Source organism: Anthonomus grandis, chromosome 8 (assembly GCF_022605725.1).
Source record: "Anthonomus grandis grandis chromosome 8, icAntGran1.3, whole genome shotgun sequence".
NCBI classification, from domain to species: domain Eukaryota; kingdom Metazoa; phylum Arthropoda; class Insecta; order Coleoptera; family Curculionidae; genus Anthonomus; species Anthonomus grandis.
In genome coordinates this window covers 9,283,860-9,300,590 of record NC_065553.1, presented here as the reverse complement: position 1 = coordinate 9,300,590, position 16,731 = coordinate 9,283,860, and the positions used below count along the sequence as shown (strand labels likewise).

The 16,731-nt window shown below is 31.9% G+C and overlaps 2 protein-coding genes across 3 annotated transcripts; both read left to right on the top strand.

Moving 5' to 3' along the window:
- Positions 1 to 925: 925 nt before the first annotated feature.
- LOC126739207 (zinc carboxypeptidase-like) lies at positions 926 to 5,382 on the top strand. Its single transcript, XM_050444782.1, has 7 exons — positions 926 to 1,092; positions 2,073 to 2,452; positions 2,519 to 2,688; positions 2,786 to 2,927; positions 3,118 to 3,408; positions 3,470 to 3,554; positions 5,054 to 5,382. Exons 2-7 carry the CDS (start codon positions 2,075 to 2,077, stop codon positions 5,248 to 5,250), a joined length of 1,263 nt encoding a protein of 420 aa, XP_050300739.1. The 5' UTR covers positions 926 to 1,092; positions 2,073 to 2,074; the 3' UTR covers positions 5,251 to 5,382.
- A 153-nt stretch (positions 5,383 to 5,535) lies between these two features.
- Positions 5,536 to 16,092, top strand: LOC126739204 (uncharacterized). Of its 2 annotated transcripts, none has more exons than XM_050444779.1 (17): positions 5,536 to 5,954; positions 9,563 to 9,694; positions 9,941 to 10,136; positions 10,192 to 10,324; positions 10,382 to 10,658; positions 10,725 to 10,917; positions 10,971 to 11,145; positions 11,198 to 11,330; positions 11,387 to 11,615; positions 11,670 to 11,962; positions 12,014 to 12,216; positions 12,273 to 12,365; positions 12,422 to 12,689; positions 14,396 to 14,518; positions 14,571 to 14,726; positions 14,784 to 14,854; positions 15,188 to 16,092. In XM_050444779.1, exons 2-17 carry the CDS (start codon positions 9,593 to 9,595, stop codon positions 15,201 to 15,203), a joined length of 2,661 nt encoding a protein of 886 aa, XP_050300736.1. In that variant the 5' UTR covers positions 5,536 to 5,954; positions 9,563 to 9,592; the 3' UTR covers positions 15,204 to 16,092. The 2 variants fall into 2 exon arrangements, with proteins under 2 accessions (XP_050300736.1, XP_050300735.1); XM_050444778.1 differs by lacking the exon at positions 5,536 to 5,954 and adding an exon at positions 7,443 to 7,640.
- The last annotated feature ends 639 nt before the right edge of the window (positions 16,093 to 16,731 follow it).

Sequence of the window (16,731 nt, the reverse complement as noted above, 5' to 3'; positions counted from 1 at the left end):
AAAGTTTAAAATTATTTATACTTTTTGCTAAGTAGATGTAGAAGCTTTCTAGATCTGGAAGAAAGGAAGCGTTTTCGAATCAATGCTAATCTGAAATGTGTTCAACATTTTCGCTCAAGGTTACTTATTTAAAATGTTTGTCTTCCTCATATATGAATTTCGTAACTTGCAACAACAACAAATTTGGTAAAAAATGCAAAATAGTAAAAAATAGTTTGCGTTAATTTGTTGTTTTCGTTAGAGTTTTACTTTTTAAAGCCACGTAATTTGTAACAATACTTATAATAAGTAATTAATCATTATTGTAATTAAATCGATTTTCAAAGATCGTAGGACGTCTGGAGTTCTCTTTATTAAGCCTATCATTGTTTATTTATATAGAGAGTCTAAAAAATCCGTTCAAAACCAGACATCAAATATATGTAATTACTTTATTAAAAAAAACTCTATAAAATATATTAACATTATTAAAAATAGATTGTACTAATAAAAACGTACATTCTCTTGGTATCTTAATTTATGGCAAGGAAACAAATAATACGCACTTAGCTGACTGAATTTATACTTTAATTCCCATATGAACTATATCTATATATGTAATAAATTAATAAGGATTGTCTGCACTTTATAGACAGGGTGTTGCAGATTCATAGCGAAGTATGATATACTCCATAACCGTAAGTCATAATACGTTTCTAGTTTTAGAAGAAAATATGGGAATGGCAAAATATTATTATTTTGATTGATTTAAAATAATTATTCAATTACACGCAGGCGAAAATAAAAATAAGTTTTCCTTATTTTGTTCAAAGTAGCCCTGTATATTTTATTGATACCGAAATATCCATAGTTCCCTACGAATTTGTGACAATCTAAGTATTAAAAAAAAGATTAAATATTCTAACAGACACTTTATAAGCACCGTATATACTTTATCATTTTACAGAATAATTATTTTTATAAAGGGATTTACTTTTTATATCCGTTTTAAGATCAATTATCACGTTTATAATAAATTGAAACAATTATTGGTTTAATGATACATTATTTTTGCTTCGGAGAGTATCAATAAACGACTACCGATTTAATAAGGTAAGTTATTCCTTTATTACATACTTTTATTTTTTCAACACAAGAATTAATGATAATCTTTTTATTATAATAAATATTTGTACAAGTTATAATAGTACTTTAATATTATCTACTACAATATACAAAAAGGCGTCTAATCCAGGGTCTTGGGTGAATTAAGTACTTTGAATATCTCAGTAATACGATTCACAGCATATTCTACTTTACATACGTCCTGTTTCATATTATATCCTATACAATTGGATCCTTTACAGATCCATTTCGACCTGATTTAAATTATTGAGATCACATGTTACCTAGTTCAAACTATAAATGACAAATCGACGAAAAGCCCCAGTAATGAACCTACGAACCTTATTTTTACACACAGTACTCGTCAAATATCTACGTGTCTTCATCCGCATTTAGCATTGCCAAATTTAGTATTGAACTAAATAAAAGCACTACCCTAATGTACCTCGAAAGTAATATTGAAAATGATATCTGGATAGATTTCAGCTCTACAAATAATTAAGTCCACATCAATCAATAGAAAAATACCATATACTCTACACACCATCACATTAAATGTTTTCTCGTAATTTGCTATCCAATGCCTATGCAAAATAGAGACATACTTACTAAAACTAGAAGCCTTTATGATGCGTATAAAGGATCTTATCTCTGTATTATAATAATAACTTTTTTGAGAGGTTTTAACATTTCCGAAAATATGCTCATCAAAATGGAAACTGAGCTTTAAGAGTTTTACTTACAAGAATACCATAGTATTCACTAAGTTTTTTAATGACTTAGGGACTTACTTGAACTGTGCAATCTAAAAAGCGCTAACACGAAAACTCAAAACATTCCAAAAAAAAAACGACAACATCGCTTCTGATCTGTTAAACTTTATATATTGATATATTCTATGTAGTAATGATTAAAATACAATATTAAAATTTAATATTATAAGTTGTATAACTAATTTTTATCTACAGGCATGAAAAAAATTTGTTTTCTTCTCCTGGCCATACTGGGCCAGGTCACCCTAGCGAAAGTAAGCTACAAAAATTACAAAGTTTACTCAATTACACCGAAAAGTGAACATGCTCTAAAGACTCTCATAGATCTGGAAACTGAAGCAATGGAGTTTTCCCCATTCCAATTTTGGCATGGTCCGACCAAAGTAGGCCACGAAGTAACTCTTATGGTAGGGCCTGAAATTCAACAAAATATCAAAAACATGTTGAACAACTCGGATTTTGATAGTAGAATAATGATGGATGATGTTGAAGAAAAGATCAACAACGAAAATAGACTGTGGAGAAGTGATGTTGTGAACCCTGTTAATTGGACGGTATATAATACCTTAGATGAGGTAATTCATAGATTTAACTAAACTGTCCTTTTTCACCTTCATGTATACGATCATTTTTTTTTCTAGATAAACAACTGGTTGGAAAGTCTTGCTATCGAATTTCCCTCTTACATCACCATTTTGAAACCAGGGAAAACACACCAAGGAAGAGATATTGTCGGAGTAAAACTAGATTTTAGTCCATTAATACAAAAACAAGTGGTTTTTATGGAATCTAATATACATGCAAGAGAATGGTAAGTATAAAAACATATTTTTGCAATAAATGTTCATACAAACACTATAATTTTTTATACATTTTTCACATTCCAAAGTAATAATTCTATTTTTAAGGATAACTTCTGCTGTAAACACCTACATTTTGGATCAATTTCTGAGAAGCACCCAGACCGATATAAGGGCATTAGCTCAGAAATACACTTGGTATTTCTTTCCAGTGATGAACCCTGATGGTTTTGTGTTTTCCCATACTGAAGTAGGTATTATATATAGACTTTAAATAGACTATACAGGGTATTTCTAAATATTATGTCAGTACTAAAGGTTATACTTTGACTTAGTTTATATACTTAGACACATAATTTGGTTACTTGCAGCTTTAATAACCAGGTGTTAAAGTTTTCATTGCGCAGGTCATATTTCTGACATGCTATTTTCCTTTATAGAATCGTATGTGGCGTAAAACACGTACCCGATACAACTTGTTCTGCTACGGCGCAGATCCAAACCGCAACTGGGGCTACCAATGGATGAACGGCGGAGCGTCTCAGAATCCCTGCTCAGACATCTACGCGGGTCCACGCCCCTTTTCTGAAGAGTCTGTTGAAGTTATGCGCGGTTTTATCGCCAATATCACCGACAATATGATCGCCTATTTAGACTTCCATTCCTTTTCCCAAATGTTGCTTCTACCTTACGGGCATACGACCGATCCCCTGGACAATTATGATGAAATGGTTAGTATAATACCATCTCTTTGTAAGAAATAATGCGAAATTTCCATTGACGGATTTTTAGATGAAAATTGCAGAAGTTGCAATGGCAAAACTCGAGGCTGTGCATCGAACTAGTTATATTTTTGGAAATGTTGCCGAAACTATTTGTAAGTAAATGAAAATCTGTATCTATATGCGACTTGAAATAATTGAAGTTCATCGTGACTAGAATATAAAGTCAAGGTACTACTTTACTATTATGAAAAGTTTTGAAAGATATATTGAAGATTATTATATTTTACTACAAGTGAAGCATTAAAAAAATAGGTGTGTATTAAAACGCCAATTAGGCTACCAATTACGGCTTGTATTTGGGATATAATGTCACCCACGTTATAGTTTTGATATTTAGAATTTACATCTGAAGCGTCTTTTGTATGGTCGCTGGATTTTTGAAGGGAAATGCGATCCATGAACAACTACAGCAAAATAACCCTGAGATATCTTAAAAAGGATAGATTTATGAGGATATTTCATAAGACGGGTAGCAGAAGAAGTAAATGTGGTACCTGCCGACACGTGTTTCTGCTTTTTGACTTTTCCAGGCTAGGGCGACCAGAAAACAAAAAGAAAAAAGGAAGAAAAAAATATAAGGGATCAACAACAGGAGCGAACCACCAGTTTGTATATTCAGCTCTAGTAGCTCCGGTTTTGGAGGAAAAATACAACATCTACACTAATGAATCATAAGCTGCCTGTGTAATACAATCTTAATCCGAGTGAATATAGTTTAAAAGAAAGAAAGCCAGCACGGAAGTAAAATAGATAAAAAAAGATAGTAAAATTGTTCATATGACCTTTAAAACACACACTTGGTTTGTTGGAAATCAGAAAAAAAAGACTTAATTTAAATCTAAAAACGAAAGTTTTAGCGTATCTATTTAGATACAAGACATATGACTAAAACGTTTGTCTTTATACAGAAAAAGTACGCAAGAGAAAACCTTATGGCGTTACCTAAGCCATTAAACCATACTCCGAGGATACCCTAAAACCGTTGAGTTAAAGTTTTCTTAACAAGATTTGCCCCATTGACAAAAGACCGCTGCCGAAACTTCCCTACTCTGGTTTTACCGTTACTAATCTGGTTATACAGGCTCTAAAGAAAATTGTACATGTATAACATCAAACATATATAAAATTGGGAATTCGTTACCCGTAGATGTCATACCTGCTCCTTCTGTAAACTGTTTTAAGAATCGTCTGGACAAATTGGACATATTTAGTGTTTAAATTTGGAGGCTGACATTTGAAGATTTATTAAAATATATTGTAATGCCTACTTAGTTCATAGAGCTATACTGAATGTAAATTCTTGCCTTTTATCTAATAAAATAATAATAATAATAATAATAATAATAATATCTCGTTCTCTCAGCAGCATCGGTGACAGAAATTAATTTATGAGATCAGACACGAACGGAATTCAATTTGTTTACGATGAAATAATTTATGTAAAAAAAAATTAGTTAACGTTGCTAATATAACTTATAAATGTGTAACTACCTGCATAATTTTTATAGATTCGTGTTGATATATTTACCTTGAAGTATAAGGATAAATTAAGCTAGAATGCTAATGTAATTTTATACAATTTTTTTTGCAGATATTGCTGCTGGTAGTAGTATGGACTGGGTAAAAGGAGAATTTAAAGTTCCAATTGCGTATACCTACGAACTGAGAGATCGGGGACAGTTCGGTTTTCTGTTACCCGCGGAACAAATCTTGCCAACCGCTGAAGAAACTCTCGTTTCGGTTGTTTCTATATTTGAAGAATATGAAAAGCTACATCCCACACCCTAGCTAGTATCCTATACAGTCTTATGAAATAATTAATGTACGCTTAACGTATTATATTAATTAATATGTGGTTATGTAGTATTAAACAGATTACAATATTTTCAAGCAATAAATCTCCTTCTCTCTGGATAGCAATATGTGGTTTGATTTAAAGTTTACAAGTGACAATCAGATCTAATTGTCAGTTATAAGTAATAATTATAGCTACTTTTAAGTTCGTTTTTGCGTTTAGCACATTCATAGCTTATCTCCATTAAAAAATGCGTTTTAGGCACTATTAAAAACACAAAAAAGCATTTTTTTAACGTTTATCGTTATCTGTTAATAAATATTATTATATTTAAATCGACAATACTTGATTGATTGCAGGACCCTACAACTTTTACTTTACAAAGTTTATTTGTTTAAAGATGAGTTTATTTATTAATTGATAGGGGTCACCACATGCAGCAACTATTTTTGTCATTGTTTATTTATACGTTTGATAGGTTATTATTATTCAATGTGTTTAGAACAATCTTACTTGGGAAGTTTTTAGTGGAATTTTCTAGTTTGTGATGAGTACTAGAGAACAGGTACTTTTATTATAATAGTAGATTTGGCTGATTCACTTTACTCTCTCAGTCCAGGATAAGATAATGTGAAATAATATATATGCAGATGGTATACATAGATGATGCATGTTGATACTAGAGTAGATTGCGCAGGTGGGTTTGTATTAGAATCTGTCTGTATTAATTAAAAGACAAAAATGTAGGCCTACTATAAATACATATATTAGGTACAGACAAAGTCAATTTTTTTAAAATAAGAAAACCTAATTTCATTAGGTTCAATTCAATAAATAGGGTTTTTATTATTTTCAATCTCAATAAAAATGCCTTGCCGTAATCGTAAGATGCAGCTGCTCACCTCCCTGTTTAAAGTTGAAAAGTACAGATACAGGCAATATGAAATTGTAAAAAAGCACTAAATAAAAACATACAAATTGAAAACCGCCTTAATTTTTGCATATTTTCTCCATACCTAAAAAATAAATTCTGCTACTTTTATTATTTACAAACAACAGTTTAGGCATCAGAATTGATGTTCATATTACATCACCCTACCTACAAAAAGTTGAAAACAAACAAAAACATCTGCCCTGTTGTTAACCCAACCCCTTGCAATTAAACCACAATCGCATAATGCAAATTTAATCGGGTAAACTCGACTCCGTTTAAAGCTATGTGGTCATTTTATCAAGCCATCTCTTCGCGATGTCAACGATCGAAACAGCCTGGAAATAGCTGCTCGTTTCAAGTAATTGGTCAATAAGTTTAGAATAAAGAATTATGAATCCAAATTTTGAAAGATAAGAAACAATAAAGAAAGATATAGCGTAGTTTTTTAAAGATGCAAGGCTAGTTCTTAGAATTTTTAATATAGGTAATTCGGGGAACTGTACTCAAACTCCAAATCGGCAAGAAATTGCAGTTCAATTTTAAAATATTAAAATTTGACAGATGCCAGTTGATATTGTAGAGAAATCTATATACCACCATATGTACATAGCGTAGAATAGTTTATTCAGCAGCTATTTTAAGTTAAAATTTACATTCCCCAATAACTTATACGTACGTTTAACAAATCCCTTTTATTTTCAACTAGCATCTACTTGAACAAAAATAAAACATTTCTACTTCTAGATAGAGCTCACAAAAAAGCTTCTATTCCCAAATCAAACCTTTTTAAATCAGCTGGTTTCCGAATTTTTATTACTAAACATACATTAAATCACATACGTAGAGAAAGCTTTCAAAAACCTTCGATTAGGAACCTGGAGAGAGAAATAAAAGAATCATTAATGTAGTTAATACTTAATGTAGCAGAAAATACCGTTTTTTCCCCGAAACGCAGAAAATATATTTTTCTGCTTTCAGCCAATAGCGGCAATCAATTCTTTTTCTATTTTTCAGTTTTCACCATCGTATAAAAAAAACGGAATAAAGATTAAACATGCATGGATTATCTATTATAGATATGAGTCATACATTAAAAAGGGAATAAAATAATCTTCTAAAACTCTCCCTACTTTTTGTCGTCGGGTTTCCCATTGTCGGCGTCGCGACGACGGACGTCTCCTCCTTCAGTCATTGATCGGGCGTGTTCATGATTTCTATCGATTTTCCACGATTTTCCATGCGCAATGGATAAATCGGATAACGAAGGGAGCAATGTATATTGCGACTTAACGAGATGATTTTCCATCATGAATTTTCTTGAATCTCTTCAAAGTTCGCTAATATTAAATCATCAATTAACTTTCAGTGAATATGTTTAAGTGTTGATGTGCAAAAGATTCGGGAATATGCATTGGATGTTCGGAAAGAGTATTGAAAAAGAAATAGTAGGTAGGTAATGCACTTCATAGTTGACCTTTAAATATTTTTCAGAAAGATTTTATAATATATATTTTTTTTATCAAACCTACTTATTCTATACTTCAGAGTCCTTTTAAATTATTTTCTGCAGAAATAAGCACTTTCTTAACGTCATAACATGCCGTGATTGAATTAGTTTATTTCCTACGTTAGAAAAGTGTGAAAATACGAAAAAAGTGAAACCAGACCTAGGCAGATCGAAAACAAAACACAAAAACAGCGTAAAATTAAGCCATAGTCAAGTATAAACAAAAGGCTAGTAACTAAATATATTTGAAACACACCCACATAAGGAGATTGATAGGGTTATTAGATAGGGATAACTTAAGTCTTCCTTTAAAAAAGTGTACCAATAAAATATGTTTTTCTTTAGCATTTTTTAAATCACTTTTGACGTCTAATCTCTTCAGTTTCATAATCTTTCATAGAAAGTTTTCAATTTCAAAAGTTTTTAGTTGCTAGTATTGTTGATGTACGTTACCTAATGGTGTGCATTTTAACTTCTTTGGTTATTGTCTTTTCTAATATGGAACTGAACGTAGCCACACTAGCTCCTTTGATATTTTATGTTTTAATGAGATTTAAATGCTTGTCTAAAAAATTTGTTGCAAATAAATATTATCCTGTAATCGAGGAAATGCTTTTTTGTACTCTGTTTGCAGCTTCATGTCATCAACAATCGTCCAACATCTTTAAATTCATCTAAAACTGATACTTTAGTGAGCACATTCGTTCATTCCGTCTTTCGTATTTGGCTAGATACCTGCATACCTAATTAAAGAACTTCACAGCCTTTTGGTTGGTAAATGTTATCTATATTCTGTAGCAAACCAGTCGTTAATGTCGGATGATCATTTCGTGTCAAAAGAAGCATGCTTACAAAACCAGATTATCTCTATTTAATTTTTTCTTAAGAAAATATATAAAATCTAGGGTGTTATGGCCAGCACGTCCGTCGGTAAGAAGTAAACCTTAAATTTGAATGTAGAAATTCGAATATTTTTTGAATGATTCACCCATTATAAAGTAATCTTGGTGAGAAAAATCCTTTGCCAATTACTTTCATGAAAAGTTAATATTGATAGACTATAATTATCTGTTGAGGTGAATCACAACAGATAATTATTACTGTTTCCCGTAGTATACCCTGTTTCCGGTAGTACATATGTAGCGAGTAGTAACAATATACTCTTTTTCAATCGCTGCTTGTAAAGTTTTTGTCGCTTGTGTTCTAATAGCTCAATAGCTTCAGGCTGTATCATGGTTTCTGGATTTTAATCCATGCACTCAATCCACCATCTTAGTTGTTGAGTTAAACTCCTGTGTAATACCAATTTCCTCTGCAAGTTGGTACATCAAAGAACCAATCTCAGTGAAATGAACCTATTCTAAAAATTTAACGTGTTCAACTAGATCTCTTTCTAATTCTGCATAAAACGTCTCATGGGGGCCTATATTCTATATGTATATATTCTTGTCAGCAGCTTTAACTTATTATTATTAAAGACTCGCCTCCTTAGTGTAGCCTTTGCATATACTCATCATTTGTTGGAGTTTCTAGGTACTTTGGTATGGTACGTGTGACTGGTAGAAAAATCCTTATAAAAAAGTGATACATGTTTGAAAAGGGGAAAATATTTATAGATGGTGCCCCATGTATTTGTATCTGAAAATATGTCGTTATCGAGTTTTTTTATTATTTTATAAAATGTTGTGGAATTATAATATATGATAAAAATAATAATGCGGTCCATATTTGAACTGTTATCGATATAACCGGTATAGTGGCTTATAATTGTTCTACAATAATATCGCAATAATATTAAAATTTATAAATTCCCAATTAATTTATTAAACCCCCATAACCACCAATAAATTAAATTAATTTACAGGATCGAAAAAGAATAGTTTAGTAAGGATTCATGGGGCAATGCGCTTCGAATAAAGCAAAGGGAAACCTAAGTGTTAAAAAAATCTTGTCGCATAAAAAAGCCAAAAAGATGGAAAAGCACAAACATTTAAAGGTAAGGATACCCTTCTATCATCGCTAAAAACGCATTTGAACGTATAAAATGAAATTATCGATTCAAGTTTTCTACTTAGTCATGCAATATGCCAAAAATTAAACCGCAAATTCAAACAATTAAATGCATAATGTTGCATGCAAGAGTGATGCCGCTATGACCTTTCGACCTTCTAAATAAATATATCGATTATAATTAAGACCTATTTTACTCCCTTTTTACTTTATTATTTAATATTTAAAAAAGGAGGTGAGAAACGAGACAAATAAAACCAAACCAGCAGCACTCGGAGGTCAAGAGAATGGAAGACTAATAGACCCCAATAAAAAACCCACACAGAAATACACAAAAGGGGTCGCTATGTCATTTGGGTTTAAAAAGCGCCCTACGCCTATGACTAGTCATACTTCAGTAGCGTGGGAAGCCGAACCATCCAAACCTGGTAAGCTTAACTTAAACCTTATTTCGGATTTGTTAAACTCAAGGTACTATTTCAGATGCAAATGGAAACAGAGAAGAGGCACCCCCTCAACAAATATCACGTCACCAAATATTAGAGAAAAATATGCACAAAATGGCGTCTTCCCAAAAACCAGCTACAAGCAGTATTATCCCTTCAAAGCCCCCTAGGTACCAACTTTAATATATCTTAAACATAGTAAGATTTTCAAATAAGCCATATTTCAGATTGCATAATTTTCCTCCATCCAATCCGGATCACCGATCGATGTCATCAAGCGATATTAAATATACAGCGACGCCTATTAAGATCGCCACCCCCGCTCTCATTCAAGGACTTTCCAGAATGTCGCCGACCACGGACATGGTGCCTACACCGCCATCTGATCCTGCGTGTTGTCGAACTTTTACTAGAACCGTCACTGTAGTTACCCAATCACATGTCACTGAAAAAGATGAATTAGTTAGAGATCCCGCGGGTATCCAAAATATCCAACCATTGAAGGTATATAATGCTCGAAGAAATTCCAATGTGCTTTTTTTATATTTCTGTTATGTTATTTTATTTTAGACCGGTAAATTTACGTTTCAAACGACAAAGTTGCCACAGCCAGAGTCCGTTAGAGTAGTTGAAACAAAAGCAGCAAAAACTATTGCTAACAATAACAGAAAATCTGCTCGATTATTTAGGCGATATGAAGAAGAACACTGTAAGAATTATCAAGACGATTCTGGTTTCGGAAGCAATTCCAGTGGCGTACAAGGTGAGAAAACCAAGTATAATTGAAAACTTTAATATATTTGCTATGATTTGTAGCTGAGATGGAAAGTGGTCCATCTAATATTGCCCTAACTAATAATAAATCTGAAGATAGACTTAAAAATTCAATAAGATTTAGTCGCCTTGAAAGCAGTGACAGTTTTAGTGAAGCGTGTACTCCTCCCCCATTACCAGAGCTACCTTCTGCCTTTGGGTTTGACAATTCGTATAAGTAAGCCTATTAATTTTAGTTTTTGCGATTTTCTAATTTTTCATGTTTTAAGCACAAATCCAGATGATGAAAACATCGAATACAATTCCAGAAATGCGCTTTTTCAAGGCAACAGAACATGCACCTTTTTGAAAAGTCGTAATAGAAATCTTCTTGATAGTCCGAGTTCCAGTGATCCTGAATGGGTAATATTAATAATAGAACCACAATACAAATAAACTATTAAACGCGTTATTTGTAGCTTAATGGCGGTGAGGCTATGGCAGAAGAAATCACATTTACGCCAAGCCCTAAACGTAAAGTACCCGAAGTCAGTCCAGTAGTAGAATTTAAAAGTGAAGCTATAGCAGAAGTATGTACTCAAAATTTACAGCCGACTTTATCTCTTGAGATGATCGACAGTCTTAAAGATAGTCTGCACCTTTCGGTGTCCTATGATGGAAATTTCGGCGATACCAACAAATATACAGGTAACATATTAATAGTTACTTGTCAAGCTTGTAAACCAGAAAACTCGGTTTTAGCTATTCTGCTGGATGACGAAATACTCTCACCAGTTGAAAGCCTATTAAGTTCTTCAGAAGCTGACGATATTTCCAAGAAAAGACCTGCAAGTTCTTATTCTTCCCATTCTAAAGATGTTAATGAAAAAGCAACACCTTCCCCGCCTCGTTCTCCCACTCGTACGTATTCCCTGTCACTTTCAGATGATAAGGAAGATTTTCTCATTGATGATGAAATAGCTGATCAGCCAGAACTATTATTTGAGGACGGACATCACATAGATCGAGTTGCTCTTTCCCATGCAATAGAGCAGGTATAGTATCACTTGCAAATATATTTAAAAAGTAACTTACCCACTCTATAGGAGTTACTATCCGTTTCTAACCCAAGACGTACATCATCTAACTCAGAATTCAGTCCGTTACCTACAAGACGAAGGCGAAATTTACCGCAAAGTACAGATCAAGGCAGCTTTGACAGTTTATCTCCTTGCGACAGCATCGGCAGCGAAGATTTAATGATGGATTTTGATGTCAGTCAATCTAATGATACTGATGTATGGGAAAGGTAGTATTTATTTGGTCATAAGTCTTATTGATAGTTATCAGGTTTATTTCTTATAGGCAAAGTACTTCTGTAACATCAACAGATGGAATTCCAAAGTATAAGTCAAGGCCAGACGAAAACACTTTTAATAACAAAAATTTTTTAAAAAGGTACCTAATTTAATATAATTTGTGGTTCTCTGAGAACTACATAGATATTTTTACAGCCTGTCATCTAGAAATTCCATTATAAGTAATGGTACACCCACGAGCCAAACGAACTCCCCAAGATCTGTAAGAAGATTAAATCGCAGGCCTTCTACAGAATGCAAGAGTCCAAGGAAGCATCCAATCAATTTCTCTGGATATCAATCTATGACATACGATCCAGCGTCCGAATCTGTCACTTTAACGAGAACAAATCACTCGGCTATACAGCAGGATATTATTGGCATTAAAACAATGTTGGTCACTTTGAAGAGAGTGTTGAATGACGTAAGTTTTTCTTAAGAATTATCAATTGTCTGTTTGATGTTAAGTAATAACTTAGCAACGCTGAAATATGGTAACAGTGTTCCATTATCTATTTTAATTTTTAAACAACATATAATACTAAAAAAAGAATATTTGAAGGTTTGGTGGTAATCACACTTATTAATTTGAAGATACATCCGGTTCATGTGCATACGATTATAATGAAGAGGAATAATTGAATAAGAGAGCACCAGATATACCTATTTGTTGCTTCTCGGCAACGTAGATTATTCGTTTGATAATTACTATATTTTGTGTGATTTTGTTACCCGTGGCGTATTTCGATCATTATGTAAAAAATATGCCGTCAAAAAAGTATAATAAAAAAATATTGTAATTTTAGACAATAGAACTTGAAAAAAAATTAAGAAAATTAAAAAAAAAAAAAACAAAACATGAACTTCAATTGAAAATAATGCGCAACTCAATACTCCATGTACCGAAAAAAAATTATCATTATTTGTGATATTAAGAGCATTACACTTGTAAAGCATATTCCTACGAAAGATCCGCTACCTTCTTCACTGGCTGACCCTGTCTGTCATTTACCACGTTTACACGCAACCGCTAATGCGCATTAGCGAAAGGCGAATTAAGATAAAACGCATGTGTAAACACCCGTAAACCGTTTTCGCGTTCCTAATTCGCATTAATTTAAAATGTTTCAAATATGTGGATGATCTGGCTGTAATGCGCATTAAGGTTATGTGTATACTGGAGAAGATCCAAATTCGCATTAATTTTCAGTGATGCCAACTAACAAAAATTTGAAAACCGAGACGGTGAAACAAATTTCACTTTGATTTTATTGTCGTGTATTCGCAAAATTTAAAGAATTATATTCTTACACTACACAACTACTCAACATAAGTCATTTATCAATAAATTATTAAAGTTGAAAAACAGCTGGTTAACGTCAACCTTAAACTGTTTTGTAAACACATGCCAAAGCCTTTTTGCTCTAATTCGCGTTAGCCGCTAATTCGCATTAATGCCATGTGTAAACTTAGTAATTGATATTCCATCGGAAAACTCACTATATGCATTATTTCATTGGCCGACACTTCGGTTATTGCTCAGTGGTAACTCGTAGTTTGTTTGATTGGGAGGACAAAGAAATTTAAATTATAATTTATTCATTTTAAAGTAATTATTGTTTGCATCTTTCACCGATTTAACGTAATTTTTTATATGTTCCAGGCTTCTAGACTATTTTTTTAATTTTATTCCAAGTACTTTAAGTTTCTTCTACGAAGATTAGTTAAAAAAATCATGCTAATATCTTTAAGGACATAAAATACATTTTCGAGATATCCGGGTTTCTAAAAGTAATATTTCTCTTGTCTCCAATGTTTGTTCCATCGTATATTTCAGGAAATATTAATTATTTCTTATTATTAGTCTTTTCAATATTTAAAACATTTTTCTGTTTTTGGTATATGGCGTTTTCCTGTGGGTTTGGAGTCATTTCTTGAGTTTGTTTTGTTGGTATTTGTTTAGGTAAAGCAATATTTGGTACACGCAATGGAATGAATTTAATAATAAATTATATATTTTTTTGGTTCAAGCTACATAATCTATTATCTATAAATGTACCGGTTGGGTCGGACCTGTTATGCTTTTCCTATATACAATATTTTTATATCATGCAATATTATTTATTCTAGTCTGAAAGTCACTCTTTAAGACCCTGCATCAATGACATCCCAGATCATAAAATCAACAACAATAACCACAGTGAATTCAGCCTTGAAATGGCCGATTTAAGACGTCAAATATTGTTTCTGCAGGTAATCATATATTGTATGTAATATAAATTAAATCTCATAGAAACATATTTAGGGCCAACTGGAAGATAAAGAAAAAACAGTGTCAACCCTACAAAAACAGATTATCGACCTGGCAACCCAAAGTAATCATAACAGTTTAGATAACGCAACTGTACTTACTGTAGATACTCAAAATGGTTCTTGTAATGCAGCTACTCAAACGGAAAGGGTATTTACGTAAAATTCAATAAATATTTTCACTACTAACATAAAATTGTTGTTTCAGCTAAGACCTCTTTCTACAGGTCTCTTTTCGTCAACTTCCTCACCAATGGAAGATAACAACCCCATACTCAGGTAAAAACTAAACTTAAAACTGCAAGTTTTCTACAGGGTGGGCACCAAAATAACGTTAAAAAAATGAGCGTAATGAAAAAATATTTCTTTTTGTGCTGCTAATCTTGGAAATACATAGTAGCAAGGTAGTACTGACCGATATAGCTATGGCAGTCATACTTCTTTGCGCAATTAATTCGTTGTGCCTTATTCATTTGTTATTCTCGTGCACTGGCTGCCAAATGTCCAATAATAACTCTAAATTTTAATGTACAGCACAACTTATAGAATTTTAAGCTTCTTGAGTATAGAAATTAAAGGAAGATAAGAATTATTTTTTTTTATAAATTATAGATTGATCGTCAAGTAGGAGGAATGTGATAACCAGATAAGGAGAGTTAGAATGGACTGAGACGAGGGAAGAAGAAGCAAGATTAGAGTTTTTAGTAAATGTCTCATATAATTTATTATAATAGATGTTATAAGTATTTAGAACAGACGTTCTGATATAGTTAAGATATATGTACTTAAAAATAATATTTCTAATTGTTCCTCTTTAGGTATTATCCTAATATAGTTTTTTAAATTGATTATTTTAAAAGGGACATGAATCAGATCTGTAATGCACAAATGGCCTTTTTTTCAATTTTTTTGTCATATTGTTTTTGAAGGTATTTTTAAAGCTATAGGAATACAGAGAATTTTTATTTTAAAAATAAATAAACAATTAATTCGTCCCTCTAGACTTCGGTTTCATTCCGCCGTGTTTTAATGTACATTATTTAAAATTTAATTTATGAGGTGTTTTTTTGGCAAATGCGAAATATCCAATTTATACTTTAAAGTTAAATCATCCTTTTAAAACAAAATTCACGCTCTTTTCAAAAAATATCGTTAAACAAATATCCATAAGCTTCTGTCCAGTCACTTTGCTTTACGATAATTAGGTACTCCTTATTATCACCAATTACGATACCGAGCTGTTTCCGACAGAACCCTGCTTAAAACTAGAGAGGGCTTTATCTGCATTCTTTTGCTATTCTTTGGGTATATTTTTTGTTTAGTTTTACTGTATATGCTGTAAAAATAAATGACGAAACTTTAGAGTCATTCTGTATTTAGATACGTTTTTGAATACTGAATCACTCTGTATCGCCATATTTTCTTTGTAGAAATTTTAAAAAAATATTTGGTCTTCAAGTAAATTTAATTCACGGCTGGTATTATACTTGTTATATAAATAGAATACTTAGAAAATATAGTTGCTTTTATTTGTTCCTCCCTATTAACTCTCCTAAAAGATAAAGGTTTTTCACTTAAATAAACCATAGTGAGAGGGTTACAAAATATTAATAAATTAGAACAAAATGCGGAAATTTTATGCCCAGTTATCACAAAAGTTAAATAATTGGTTCAAAAATAGTTGTTATTTTTTCCAGGCCCTTTACTTTTTCATTGTATTTTCATTTATATATTTATGTCTGATTTCTAAAATTTCTTTTAGGCATTAAAATACCATATTGCATCTATTTTTATGTAACATAGTTTCAATAATTAACTTATTAATAAAGCCATGGTATACAGGGGGATAAGTGTTTAATAATGGGATAAACTTGCACTAAGGAATATTTTGCTAAATCAATAAATATAAATTGCCGAACTTACTTACAAACTTTTACCCTGTATACTACGCCTATTATTCCTGACGTCTCTATCTAACGCCCTGTATACATTTTAATACTCCAAAAAAAATAAGAAAACGTTTATGGTAGTTTATTAATCAGCATTTTACGTCTGTTAGGATATCGAATTTTCAGGTGACTACTCATGGATAGTCGAAATCCCAAATTAATTAAATATTGATGAATATTTGAGTAATACTTAATATTTTCTTAAGC

What these genes read in the sequence shown, in the direction of transcription:
- LOC126739207 (XM_050444782.1), top strand. Translation starts at nt 2,075, where the DNA reads ATGAAAAAAATTTGTTTTCTTCTCCTGGCCATACTGGGCCAGGTCACC. An exon ending in TATATAATACCTTAGATGAG is followed by an intron (nt 2,453 to 2,518) that starts GTAATTCATAGA and finishes TTTTTTTTCTAG; the next exon opens with ATAAACAACTGGTTGGAAAG. An exon ending in TGGACAATTATGATGAAATG is followed by an intron (nt 3,409 to 3,469) that starts GTTAGTATAATA and finishes ACGGATTTTTAG; the next exon opens with ATGAAAATTGCAGAAGTTGC.
- LOC126739204 (XM_050444779.1), top strand. Translation starts at nt 9,593, where the DNA reads ATGGGGCAATGCGCTTCGAATAAAGCAAAGGGAAACCTAAGTGTTAAA. An exon ending in CGATACCAACAAATATACAG is followed by an intron (nt 11,616 to 11,669) that starts GTAACATATTAA and finishes ACTCGGTTTTAG; the next exon opens with CTATTCTGCTGGATGACGAA. An exon ending in TGAAGAGAGTGTTGAATGAC is followed by an intron (nt 12,690 to 14,395) that starts GTAAGTTTTTCT and finishes TATTTATTCTAG; the next exon opens with TCTGAAAGTCACTCTTTAAG.